Source organism: Drosophila ficusphila, unplaced genomic scaffold (assembly GCF_018152265.1).
Source record: "Drosophila ficusphila isolate 14025-0441.05 unplaced genomic scaffold, ASM1815226v1 contig_791, whole genome shotgun sequence".
Classification (NCBI taxonomy): domain Eukaryota; kingdom Metazoa; phylum Arthropoda; class Insecta; order Diptera; family Drosophilidae; genus Drosophila; species Drosophila ficusphila.
The window spans coordinates 4,534,467-4,548,481 of record NW_025064737.1 but is presented as its reverse complement, the minus strand read 5'-3'; the positions used below and the strand labels follow the sequence as shown (position 1 = coordinate 4,548,481).

Here is a 14,015-nt window from a genome sequence, read left to right as displayed (position 1 = left end):
AACCCGATGACCGGATGAGTGGACAGTGGCCGAAATCCGAAGTGCAGCCAAAGTTTGCGGCCTTGCGAACGGAAATCCCCCGAAAAAGAAAAGCCAAATTGGAAGTGACCGGGGCGAACGGGCGTGTGTCAGTCAAAAAGTGGATGCGAGTATGAAAAATACGACCGAACAGCTCGAACAGAATGCGGTTGGTCAACAAGACAGGCTACGGATACAGATACATCTGCAGATACAGCTACAGATAGAGATAGAGATACTACGGATCCGGATCGACGGAGCAGGAACAGGAGTCTCCGTCCGTTTGCTGCACATGTACGTGTCAATTTGGATTATGGCAAGATTGAAAAGGATTTAACTCCACAGATGGCGGTCGGCGGCAGACATTATGGATCTGGAGCGGAGCCACAAAGCTAAGCACAATTTTCAAATTAGTTTTTCATCATTTGCGGGCCGGGGCCACAAAGAGTTGACAACTATAGTTGGACAGTTAGCCGTCCGTCAGTCAGTCAGTTAGTCTGTCTGTTTTTAGTTGTTCAGCTGCCTTGCGGATGCACTGTACTGCGCACAGTGACAGCGAATAATTAGCGGCCATCGGGGGACGTTTAAATTAAATATGAGTCGCTATCGCTGCACACAGGTATGTGCATGCATATATAGTATGGTTGCCTCGGGGGTTCTCTAATTATGGCGAACCCCTGTCCGAGCTGCCAGTCGTAAAAACGTCATAAAGAAAACAATTTCACCTAACGTACGAGCTTGTTTGCCGCAATATGAGTGCGGTTATAAAAAAGAAACAGGGCGGCCATTGTTCTGGTGGGCAAACAAAAGCGGCCAACTGTCATTAGCCGTCTCCCTTCCTCCGCTTGGCGGTCGTTAAAAACGCTGCACTAAATGAGTTTAAAAATGGAGTAAATGGAGTGCGCTAATCACCCTCTCCACCCCTGAACCCCCACCCTATGTATACATATACATAGCACGGTATCGGACGACCTGGCGGGGACCCAAAACTAACAGCTCTCTAATGGCTGCCCGCTCATTTGCGCTGAAAACTAATGATTAAACTTGTCATTAGCTTGTCCGGTTCACAAGCCGTTGTCCGCAATTTGTTAGCTTTAGTTTTTGTTCTCGGGGAGTCATGCGCCGATTTAGATAGCATCAGGTCTGGTTCTAAGTCAGAGTAAAAACTGATCTAAAAAAGGTTGTAAGTCTCGGGTCAAATGTCATCTGGCCATCCCCCAGATAAAACAGTAATCTGCAATTATTCTGGGTCTAAATCTTACAAACAAGTAAGTTCTGTTAACTGTCATTTCAAAGAGCAGCCCAACCCTTATCAAAGGACACATTAGCGGGGTTTGACATCGGGAAAAGGGGAAAAGTTGAAAAGAATTTACACAATTTAACAATAAAGAAATTTTGAAAAAAAAAGTTAGAAAAAATATTGTAGAAAAAACTTTCAGTAAGTCAATTTTGAGGGGTAAATTTACGTTGTTTTCCTTTTTTTAGTTTGTCAACGATTTCTAAAAATAGAATTTTAATTCGTAGCCAATTTTAATTGTATATAAATTGTAATAACTTTGAAACTTGTAAATATTTATAAGGGATACATATAATAATGTATTTTTAGGACTTCCTTTTTTTATTTATCTTTTAAAAAAGTAAAAAATAAAATGCAATGCGTATTTGCATTTCTCACTTTTTCTTACTTGTTTTTCAAAAACAAATGACAATAACAGATCATCCGCACTTCAAGTTTTCAATAAACAGTCCACGTTCGAGGAGTGGTAAGTCGTGTAACTGATTTTCCCATGCAATTTGTCATGAAAATTTAATCGAGTTTATTTTCAATTGAGTGCAAAATCACATCAGCAGCAGATAAAAATTGTGTAAAGTGCCAGGACCGAGCTCTCAACTCGGTGGTCAGCATTGAACTCCGAATTGGATTTGGGGTTGTTTGATTTTTTTTACAACACTTGGCTGCCCAACCCACAAGTGTCAACAGGATGCTTCGACCTTCCACGTACGAACGGCTCTGATAGAATTATTTTGGTATTTATTGGCGAACACACAAATTTATAACCGACCAATGAAACGCCATAAAAAAACCCCACAGACTTTGACGGGCTGCCAGAGCTCGAGTCTGCCCGAAAACATTTCAATTTTATGGCCACGCTCCGTCCGAAAGGGCTAATAAAATATTGAAAAGTCTGGAAAATTTATGTTGAATTCCATTAGAGTTATGGCGTGAAAATTGCCCTGCTTGTCGTTTATTGCGAGTGGAAAATCAATGGCGAGCATTAATTACTGGTTCGCAGAGAATGTCATTCGGTTGGCAGGTTGAAGATGGTCGGGAAAAGCCAATCAAGTTGGCTCAAAAACTTAATAGGGCTGGGTCTCCGAAGTCCTTTTAGGAAGTCACCATCTCAGGTATTCGAATTGCTGGAGCTCGACACTTCCATAACTTGACTTCCACTTAATTTGCTGTCCAAGTTTGCTAAGATAGCCTCATTGTTTTCGGCCCAGTTCCCAGTTGTCCATTTCTCGGAGAGAGCATATGCATTTTTTATTTGCCACAGAACGGAAATTGACCTTTTTTCTTGGATTCATCCTGGTCGGACTCGGACTCGCATTCGGACCTTCTGTAAGTGGTCTTCGGGGGAAGTTTTGATTTCTGCGTAATTTTTCTTCTGCCTGTCCGGAGCAGTCAAAATTCGTAGCTGCCACATAAATATTTCAAAGAGAGCTGGACAGGATTGGGGCAATCACCTCAACAGGCTGACTGCCTCTCCTCAAATTTTCACGCATTTGTGGGCCAGGTCCGCTGGCAAATTGAAACAAAAAGAACCTCATTTGAAGGCCCGGCAGCGGACAAATTTCTCCCAAATGCATATTAAAATATCTGAGCCCCGGCACTCGGAATAACCACTGATTTCTCTGGCCAAACAAATGTCCGCCCGTAAAAGTAAACGACAAACGAATGGGGCGGCAATAAAAGAGCTGGAACAGCCGACAATCGCATAAAAAGGCAACGTACGACATCTCGAAGGGCGTTTTTGTGGGCTGTGGGCGGAGGGTGGAGGGGGGGCAGGTTCACGTCGTTGACTAATGTTAAACGCGCACAACTTGTCCTTGTTGTTGATGTTGTTTATGAGCCGGCTGCCTTTTCGGTCTATCCAAATCCCTGCGGCCTCAGGAAGGCCCAGGACCAAATGACGCGCGTGCCTCCGAGTCACGCGTTCGCCGGCATTTCAAATTGATGATGTCGTGTTCCGAGCATCCCATCCACCACCACCACCACTCTCGGCTGGTGTCAATTGTATAATTGCCAAATGTTGTTTTCGAATGTTTAATTGAAAGGGTGTTTTGTCGTTCTCTGCCGATGTTGCGATTGCCGCAGCTCCGTTCCGTGGTTACACGCGTATCCTGTTACAAATCCTGTGTCGCCGTTGTTTTGCCTGCTGTTTTATATAATTGTTATCCGCTTGTATCGGCGTTGAGTGTTTGACCGGGCTGAAGGGGGGTTGGGAGCGAATGTGTCGTTGCTCCTGTTCCACGCCATCAAGTGCGGATTCTTTCTCAGGCGATAACACTTGATCGCAGCCAGCAGATGCCACTCTAATAAAAAGGACATTTATTGAGTAGGAAATCCCTGGGAAAATTTGTAAATAGAAAAGAGGGAGTTGTCCGGTAATCTTTGGAAATCAAATAGAAAACAACTTAATAATTATTTATTGGAAAAATAACAAATTTATTATGTTCAATGAGCACAAGTTCTTTGAGGTGTCCTCAGATTTCTATGACGTTTTTACAGTATTCCTATTGTAATTTAAAAATTACGTTTAAAAATTAAGATGAAAGAATCGTCCTCAACATTAAGAAAAGCTTTGACATTATTGTGACAAAAATCTAATAAATGAAATGATTTAAAAAAATTTTAAGGGCACGAATCCTGTCTCCCTTATTTTTTTCATGATTTTAATTGGTTATTAAGAACAAGTGAATCCATGAAATAAGAATTTATATAATAATAAAAGAATATTAAGTTAATGTACTAAATATGAAACCGTACTATAAATAAGATGGAACAAATCAATAAAGTGCCCTGACTGCGCACAACTGTCCCTCGAAATGTCCTTCGGTACACCTCTCCATCGGATCCCAGCCGCAAGGAAGTGTGAAGTGCGTTGAAGGCAGCTATCAATACAGTTTACGCAGGTCCAGGGAGGTAGGGACTGGCAGGATGCCGATGACACCTACACTCGATGGCACTCAGCGAGTGAGAGCACTGGCAACCGAGGACTGGCAACTGAACACTCGCAATTGGCAGTGGCCTGGGAAAAGTCGGAATCGGCGGTCGACCGGCCATTGGAATTGCATTTTAATGCAATTACAAGGACGTCAGTCAGGGCGTATCACCCCAATCCATCCGCCTCCCACCTTTCGCCTGTCCCAACCACTTGGCACCCCGAAGGCCCACTTGACACTGACAATAAACAGAGCCGGGATGCAGGATCTGACTATCTGACTGCCGCTTTGTTGAAATATGTCCTGCGTCCTTAATTTCACTTTTATTTTTGCCCTGTCCCCGGAACAGAACCAAACAGAACAGGGCAGAATAGCAGTCATTGCTGCTGTCGCAGATTAAAAGATATAAATTCATATTCCCCAAGCAGCAGGCAGCAGGCAGCAGGACCTCGAACGCGTGTCCTGGCCTCTCTCACTCCCTCCCCGAGGATCGATTAGCTCGTTTGCAATTCAATTTGAAGCACAGCACTTCCGTGTTTTCTGCGTGACTGTGTCATATATCTTTTTTATGAATGGATTGCGTGAATGATGAGCCGGCCTAGCCGGATGGCAGGGCGTTTGATTTGGCTGATCCGGCAGTTGCAACTGTCCGATTCCGTGCTAGTCAGCCGTGTTCCGGGCGGCAGGTGCGGGACTGCCAACTAGAAACTATCGCCGTGCCACTTACGGTAATTAACTGCGAGATGCTGAGCGCCGTTCGTCAGCGTCAGCGTAACAGTCCTAGCCTCATCGTCCTGCCTGCCCGTTCATCCCCGTCGGAATAAACACAGTTCAAAGGACTAAGGAGAGTCGCATAAAAACGTGCCTACATTGTTTTCACATCAAGGCGCACAACACTTGTCATAAATGCGCAACGCTGGCCCATTCCTCTGGCTAATTTGATTGGGCACTTATAAGATGAGCATCCGGATCTGCATATCCCCAAAATTGATTTCCGCTCTTTTAATGGTCTCAGTTTATTAAAACATTTTTTTCCCTCGAATATTAAATGGAATGAGAGAGATGAAATATGGTTTTTGCAGCGCATCTTGAAAAAGCCTCAAGGACTTTACTATCGATTTTTCATCCTCGTCAGTATAGAGGCTTCAACCCGTTTATAGGCTGCCATAATCGCCCCAAGCCGCAGACTCTGTCGAAAAAACGTTGATTGATGATAATGATCCAAATTCGTAAATAAACGATAACATCGTTATTACCATAGACACTGACTTGCCTATCCCAAAGCATTCAAGATGCGAGATCCGTTCCAAAGCTACCGTAAAGATTTCAGCTTACTTTTAAAACTTAAAAAAACGAGTTTCAAATTTTTAAGTTTTAAAAAATAGCTTGTAAATGTATATCTGAGACAACCATTAAATTTCTATTCTCTTTTTATAATAATAATTGGCTTGTAAGTGACTTAAGTGTTTACTTGCAATTCATTATTTTGAAAAAAATTTAATATGACACCGACATGCTTTTGATTTAACTAAAGGTTAACTATTTTATAAAGAAAGTTTAAAACTAAAGTGCTTTTTTTTGCGCTGCGATTTTTGAGTACATTTATTTTATTATCTAAACATTTAATAAAGTTAAATCAATAAAATGATTATAACAGGCAGCCGTGGCGCCATCGGAAACGGACCTCGGATGCAATTAGATTAAATATTGCTTAACAAACCGAGTAGGTGTCGCCACGCAAAAGCAAAAATACCCTGCCGGATTTTTTTGGAAACATAATTACAAGTTCACCATATAACATAGCTAATACATACTCCTTACTAAGCTAAGACACCCTCCTAATCTAGCGAATACAAATTTCACAATAAAAATATCGATGCTCAGATATTTTTTTAAATATCGATATACTAGCTTAACATTTTGCACATCCCTAGTCATCACTGACCAATTTCGTAAACAATGTCGCATTAATTTGTCGAAATTGGAAGGCGTTATTAATAATGTCCCAAGAAAAGTAGTCAAAGAATAAACAATGGAGGTGTTCCAGACGGACTCACACTATATCTTCGTGAAGCGGGACAAGAGCTTGTGGTGGAACCGCAGAACATCGGAATTTTCACTGAAAGCAGGTAAATGTCACATGAATCATACTGTCTGAGTATTCGTGTGTATTGTGCATTGTTTATTTAACAATCTAAGGGCCACAACTTTATCATGTTTAGTCAGATAAACGATGTATCAGACACTTCAAGTGTGCAATTGCCACTTCCCTTCCTGAAAAAGTTCCGTTTTCGTAATTGTGTGCATGTGTGTGTTTCAAGGCCGCAAGCCTTAAAAGATAAATGAGAATAATCCCGGAAGGCGGTTTTCCTCAAACGCCATCTAACTGAATTTTTAAGTCACTTGCTTGTTTCTAACTGCGCACTTAGTATGCCATAAGAAATTTATAAGACTCTGAACTTAACCCCTAGTAAAATAACCAATAACATTGAATAACGTACCTAGGAGTTTATAACTTGTGGAAATCTAACTGGGTGAACATTTTCATTCGTTTATCGCTATTACAGCAGTATACTGTACTCTCTAAATCTCATTTGAAACCTCATGTATTATTAGAGGGCTTTTTTCTAATACCTAATTGTCAATATAGACCAGCCATACAATTAATTACCTTCTGTTTCTATTAATAACACCGACAGAAATTAAACAACCAACAATGTGTCTGTAACCGTTAATTGCTTGTTTATTGGGCAGCACTTACATATAGATCAATTTGCTGACACGCAACCTGTCGCCATTAATGGACAAGGACAGTATCTCCTACGAGTTTCAAGTCCTTGGGGATGGTCACTTTCCTTCTGCCCATGACTCATCCGCAGTGTGACCCCTGACCCACACGCAGCCCATAAATCTCAGCCAAGGTCACCGCAGCTGCTCCCGTCAATTTTCTTTGTTTGGCGAAAACGCTTTTTGTCCGCACGGTGAAAAGCGGTTTCACACCCAAAAGGAACTTGGCATAATTTATGAGGACCAACACTTTCATCGATTTTACGGTAGTCATCAGAACAACAACATCCGGTGTCTGGCTCAAAAAGCTAGATAAACCAAAATTCTAGATAAGATTAGCAGTTGCTTTATGACAGCATTGCTTTAAAGTGGCAACTTTGAAATCATGCCAATGACATTTTATCCACATCAAAAAAGATTACCAAGGATGCACGTAGGTGGCACGTAAAGTGCAATTGCACATTGCTGTTTTTAGCTGCAAGTGCTGGGCGCAGTGGGCGGTGACCGGATTCAGTGTACAGTAATGAGCAGTTGTAGACCCAAGGGTAAACATTTCCACACGCAACGCACCAGATGCAAATATGTATCCTGAAATTACAGGCTTTGGCATTTAGAGGCAGCCTTCATTAGCCAGCGGTCAATATTCGACCTTCCTTCACAATTAACAATTAGCGTTCTGGTAATTTTAACTAGCTTTGACACTTATTTGCTGTAAAAGATTGTTTTATTCGGGGGGCGTATGCTTATCAAATACCAATTAAGCCTAACGAACATGAACTTTGTGCTTAAAGAACAAAGATGGAAGGGGTACAAAAATAACAGTCTCCGGAATTTTTACTTATTTCTTTATTAATTAAAAATACAGAATAACTAGCTTTACTGTAAATAAATCAGGATTTAATAATATTTTATTTCAAAAGTTTTGATATTTTTGGCAAGTCGCAAAAAGTTACTAAAGTGTTTGATTTTCTTATTTACAGGATGGGATCTTAGCTCTGTGGACGACATCGAGTGCATCGGAGTAACCCATGGCATTGTGGGCGTGATCTCGTTGCCCAATGTCTATGAACCGCACTTGGTAGTGGTCAAGGAGGCAACGGCAGTGGGTGTGCTATATCCCCCACACTTGGTGTACAAGATCAAGTCGATATGCATACTTAGTGCCGAGGAGCCGGACACCGAACTTCCAAATTGCACTAAGCACACCAAGTGAGTCATACCAATTACCTGTGTTTATTGCCTAATAATTCTTTTTTTATGTTTTCCAAATTAGAAGCAACCAATCCACGCCCACTCACAGCGTCTCCACCTCAAACAACAACAATGCAAGCGTTCCCTCGAGTGGAAGTGGCTCTTCAAAGAGCACCAAGTTGTTCGAGGGAATGAACAAAACCTGGGGAGCGGTAAAGAGTGCTGGAAACACCATCAAAAATACCACCCAGCAAGCTGCGAATTTGGCCACCAAGCAGGTGAAGTCATCAGTGGGCATCCGGGAACCGAAACACATCGAACGGCGCATCACCGAGGAGCTGCACAAGATATTCGACGACACCGATAGCTTCTATTTCAGCTTCGACTGCGATATAACCAACAATCTACAGCGTCATGAGGCTGCATTGGAGGAGAAACAGCCTCAGCCGGATGAGCGGTTCTTCTGGAACATGCACATGATTCGAGATTTGCTCAGCTTGAATGTAAGTAACTAGTAAACCAACCAAATGTTATACTTAAGTATTCTACTCTTTACTCACAGGATAAAACATGGATACTGCCCATTATTCAGGGATTTATGCAAGTTGAAAACTGTGTTATAGGCAATGAATGCTTTACTTTGGCGTTGGTATCGCGGAGATCTCGTCATCGTGCGGGAACACGGTAATTCACTTCAACTCAACTATTAGTATCAATTTAATATAATTTACTCACTATATCAACAGCTACAAGCGACGAGGAGTGGATGAGAAGGGAAACTGCGCAAATTACGTGGAGACAGAGCAAATACTCTCATTCCGCCACCACCAGCTGTCATTCACCCAAGTTCGTGGTTCCGTTCCGATCTATTGGAGCCAGCCCGGTTACAAGTACCGCCCACCACCACGCCTTGATCGTGGAGTGGCCGAAACTCAGCAGGCCTTTGAGCTGCACTTCACCAAGGAATTGGAAATCTACGGTCGCGTTTGCATCGTCAATCTGGTGGAGCAAAGCGGAAAGGAGAAGACCATTGGAGATGCCTACGCCGATCACGTGATCAAGTACAACAACGAGCTAATGATATATGTAACTTTCGATTTTCACGATTACTGGTAAGTTTTATTCGTCTTTCCTATGCGATCAACCACTAAAAGATAATCATTTCCTGTTATATTAGCCGAGGCATGCGCTTCGAGAATGTTTCCGCCCTGATCGATGCAGTGGGTCCCGAGGCAGGCGCGATGGGTTTCCACTGGCGTGATCAACGGGGAATGATATGTAACCAGAAGTCCGTGTTCCGCGTGAACTGCATGGATTGTCTGGATCGAACAAACGTGGTGCAAACGGCCATTGGAAAGGCGGTGCTTGAATCTCAGCTAGTTAAATTAGGCCTCTCGCCTCCCTATACTCCCATTCCAGAGCAACTGAAGTCTCCATTTATGGTGCTCTGGGCAAACAACGGGGACATAATCAGTCGACAGTATGCGGGTACCAATGCCTTGAAGGTAAGTGGAAAATCAGTGTAAAAATGAATTTGTTTATGAGATTGTTCCACAACAGGGAGACTACACTCGCACCGGCGAACGCAAAATCAGCGGCATGATGAAAGACGGCATGAACTCGGCCAATCGGTTCGTATAATACACCTACCAACGTTTTTTCTTGTATTTTTGCTACCCGTGACTGTTTCATATTCATTATCTTGATTGATTTACTTATCGCAATCATTCTCCACTTAATCTGTAATTAAGCTTTGGCTTTTATACAAATTACAATGTAGTCGTGGCCCACCGCAAATCATCTGCATATTTAGGGTGATTGGGAGTTCAATCAATCATTACTAAAAGCCCAAAATCGTAGCCATGCCATTATCCTTTTCTAAATCGTTTTTCGATATTCTACTAATGCTGCATGCCTGTTTCCACATAATTAAACTCAAGGAGAACAAGTTTATGTTCCCCTTCTTAAACTTAATACCCAAAATTTAACCACGGGGTTTATCTCTAACACCACAATCTTTAACCGATGCACAGACCCGTAGCTAATGCCGTGCCCAACTTCTCCGTAGCTTTTTCATACAAAACTTTGCCGACTCGTTTCGCCAGTGCATCATCGATCTGATGCAGGGGCAGTTGCTGCGGGCAGAAGAACTGCAGGAGGACGAGGTCCTGGACACCATTCTCCAGATCCTCACTCCAGAGACCCGGCCCCCGCTCCGGGGCTATTATAATCCCGGTGTGCTGGGACCCGAGCTGCAGCTTCTCGAATCCATCGTTATGACCAGGTGCGCAGTTCAGAGGCGATCCCATGATGGAGTAGATGGCCAGGCAAACGAGCCCCGACAGTTACAGTTTTTAGTTGCCTCAATTGTTATATATCCTTTGATTCTTATTTCGCAAAAGGTACTACTCCCATTTCTTAGCCTTCTTCGTTATTATCATTCTCACATCTGCTTTTTCGTTTATCGGGGAGTCCTTGGTTCTTAGTTAATGAGTTTAATTAACTTTCAGTTACTACTTGGCGCGCTTTAAGGACTCCTATCGCCAGGCAACCATTGATCTAATGCTGGGAAATCAGGTCTCCTCAGAATCGCTCAGCGCTTTGGGTGGTCAAGCGGGTCCGGATGAAAGCGATGGAACGGAAAATGCAGAGCACGCCAAGTTGCTTGTGGAAGATTGTCGTCGTCTGTTGTTGGGATCGGCTCAGTATCCCGTTGGAGCTTGGGGACTTATAGATGCTGACCCAAGGTTAGTTGGCTCATTATATAGCTTATCGTTGATATTGACAGAGATTCTTAACCGTATTTTCGCAGCTCCGGCGATGCCAACGAAACTGAGGTGGACTCCATACTGTTGCTAACCGACGACTGCTACATTGTGGCCGAATACGACTCGCACCTGGACAAGATTGTGCGCTTTGAAAAGGTGCAACTGACGCAGGTGCGGCTTATCGAGTTGGGGATGCATCAACAGGCGAAAATCTTCCAGGGATCCGCTCCGGCACATCTGTGTCTGCGTCTCAACTACAGCGTGGACGGGCAGGAGGGCTACTTCCACATGTTCCGCTCGGCCAATCTGAGATTCTTCAACAACATGGCCTACGTGATCAAGACGCAGGAGGAGCTAACGGAATCTCTGACCTCGATAGTCGAGATGTTCCGGATCGCCCTTGACAACGCCGGGAATACAGACGTTCGCTATATCACGGGAGGTGTGCTGCAGCGCAGGAAGAGCAAGTTGCCCATGCTCGATGTTCCCAGGGGCATGCCGCGTAACCTTTCCGAATCTCAGCTGGTGCAATTCAGCTCAAAGGCTCTTTCTAATGTGGCGGGACAGTTCTCCAAACTGGGCCAGACCTTTAAGAAGCCATCGGGTGCCAGCCAACAGCCAGCTCACCCCAGCAACTTGGCAGCCACCATCAATCCGCAAGTGATGCGCCAGACGGGAGGCAACGAAGTAGAATCTGGCCAGGAGGCGGAGAAGGCTGTCTTTACTGTGGGTCGCAAGCAGAGAAACTCGAACAGCGCCAGCAGCACAGATACTGATGAGCACGACAACAGCTTGTATGAGCCCGAGGTGGATTCCGACGTGGAGATAGCCATGGACAAGTCCAACTACAACGAGAACGCCTTCCTGCCATCGGTGGGCATTGTCATGGGCAACCAGAAGGAGGACTCGCCCAGCTCCTCCGACGAAATTCGTCAATTGGAACAGAAGGATAGCATGTGCAAGACCGCCGAGGATGTGCTCACCATTTCCATTACCTCCGTGACGGATCACGTTGGTCTGCCCACTGGCCTCCTGGAGAACGCTCCTCCCATCCGACCGATCACGCCCAATCCACTAATCTGCGTGCAAGCTCAGGAAGCCTTTGACGACGGGGAGGAAGGGGTGAAGCCCCTGTCCAGGTCTGTATTCTACAATTGATCTTTGGTTGTAGAGCTGTTTTGGGTTAGAGCTTTCTGTTTCGTATTATATTATTAATTAGCCAATATATTTGTAGTCGAGATTGTATATGTGTTTTTTGTAATTTTTGTCAGTTTTTATCCCTTCAAGCTCAAAGTATTATAATTCCTCTATGCGTTCAATGTGTTCTATCTAAATAATACCTAAGATTAGCATGTATTACTGTACAAAAATAGAAATATCTGTGCCTGCTCCATACCACATACACTCGGGCTGTTTCTGGCCAAAAATCGCTCAAAATAAAAATATTTAATTGAACTCATGATGTGTTTGTACTGTTACGATTTGCCTGACGCGATTTCAGTACTTCGGCCAGAGATCTCAGCCTTCCTTTGGGCTTGCCCACTCAGCCGGAGGCCAACAAACTGAAGCAGCTCACCAGTCCACTGTCAAAGCTGGCCAAGAATATTGGTCTTAACCTCGATCCCCGCAAGATAGCAACCAAGGTAAATACATAATTGATATCTGCTCGAGCTTGTTACTAAACAATAACTTTATTTTTCAGACCGGGGTCCTCTCGCCCACCAGTCTTTCTGCCGAGAATTCTCCGCCAGAGCGCGGTCCCAGTTCCCGAGATCATTTGTTGGAACTGTGGGAAGCAGAAAAGTGCAAAACCAAGTTAATAGCCCTTTAAAGCGGGTTAATAAGCAAGCAATACCAAAAGCTCCACACTCTGAAATTAAGTAGTGCAAGTGATATATTTATTTTCAATATAGAACGTCACAAAATGAGTATTGTTCTACCTGTTGTTCGAGGCACTTCCATCGACATCGTATTAGCGAAGCAATGTATATCAAATCAACGTTTTGATGGCTCTTATAATGTAGATGATATACGCCGTATTTGTGATTATTATAGCACCAAGCTGTAGTGAGTTATTTGATTTGTGTATGTGTAGTGTACTTATTCGTTAAGCTTACCAATAACAAGTTTTGTGTTATTGCACTGGACAATAGTGTTTTGGCTCGAAGGTAAAAACAATAAAAATGTTGAAATCGACAATTTTGAAAGCAGATTAAAATTTTACCATGATTAATCAGGCACAATTAAATTTTATTCTTCATTTACCGTAATAAAATACAAATTATAAAAACCTCTGATTTAAAACATACGTTACGTAAATTTAATAAAAAACTTGCTTTATCGAAGGTATTAAATTTCATTAAAATACAAGAACTCGCAACTTCTTATGTTTAAACCACTTTTAATTTTCTCCAAGAATAAATCCCTTAAATGTGAGCCATTGTGTTTAGATAAACCTATTTGTAGGTATACAAATACATTCTTTGCACCTTTTGTTAAGTCCAAACTTGTTGTCCTGTGCCGATATGCTTGCATTGCTTTTGTCATTCGGCTTCGTCAGATAAGTTTAGAAATTAGTAGGGAAAATTTGTGCACTCGTCTTATGAAACATTTATACGTACATACATCAGGCTGGTGAACTAAAAACTCAACAACACCACAAGAAGACAAGACAAACAAAAGACTTGGCGTTCGCCAATTTTTTACACGCCACACCAAAAACGAAACGAACCCATTTTTTTGGCTAGAAACTTAACCAAATAGTAAACTAGGCATATTTGGCTAACGAAATATGTATGAGAAGTGAGTGGATTTCAGGAAAGTCAACGAATATTCGACGAGTTACAAAACCCACACTTTTTAGCTTGCGGATTCGTTTGATGTTACTTTCTGTAGTGCGTTTGTAAATAGAGAAATGTTTTATGTAAACGTAATTCAATTATAACTATGTATGCGCCACCGAATATATGAAATATATAAATGTGTTTAAATGCTTAACTACAAACCAATGGAAACTATGGCTAGGGG

The 14,015-nt window shown here is 42.8% G+C and overlaps 1 protein-coding gene across 3 annotated transcripts; it reads left to right on the top strand.

The window, feature by feature from the left end:
* Positions 1-6,176: 6,176 nt before the first annotated feature.
* LOC108098592 (phosphatidylinositide phosphatase SAC2) lies at positions 6,177-13,985 on the top strand. Of its 3 annotated transcripts, XM_017201650.2 has the most exons (12): positions 6,177-6,371; positions 8,010-8,238; positions 8,303-8,723; positions 8,783-8,904; positions 8,967-9,332; positions 9,398-9,725; positions 9,781-9,851; positions 10,289-10,504; positions 10,731-10,967; positions 11,033-12,127; positions 12,490-12,631; positions 12,691-13,985. In XM_017201650.2, the coding sequence occupies exons 1-12, from the start codon at positions 6,275-6,277 to the stop codon at positions 12,817-12,819; spliced, it is 3,453 nt and encodes a 1,150-aa protein (XP_017057139.1). In that variant the 5' UTR covers positions 6,177-6,274; the 3' UTR covers positions 12,820-13,985. The 3 variants fall into 3 exon arrangements, with proteins under 3 accessions (XP_017057139.1, XP_017057137.1, XP_017057138.1); XM_017201648.2 differs by lacking the exon at positions 10,289-10,504; XM_017201649.2 differs by lacking the exons at positions 11,033-12,127; positions 12,490-12,631; positions 12,691-13,985 and having other exon boundaries at positions 10,289-10,622; positions 10,731-10,869.
* Positions 13,986-14,015: the final 30 nt, after the last annotated feature.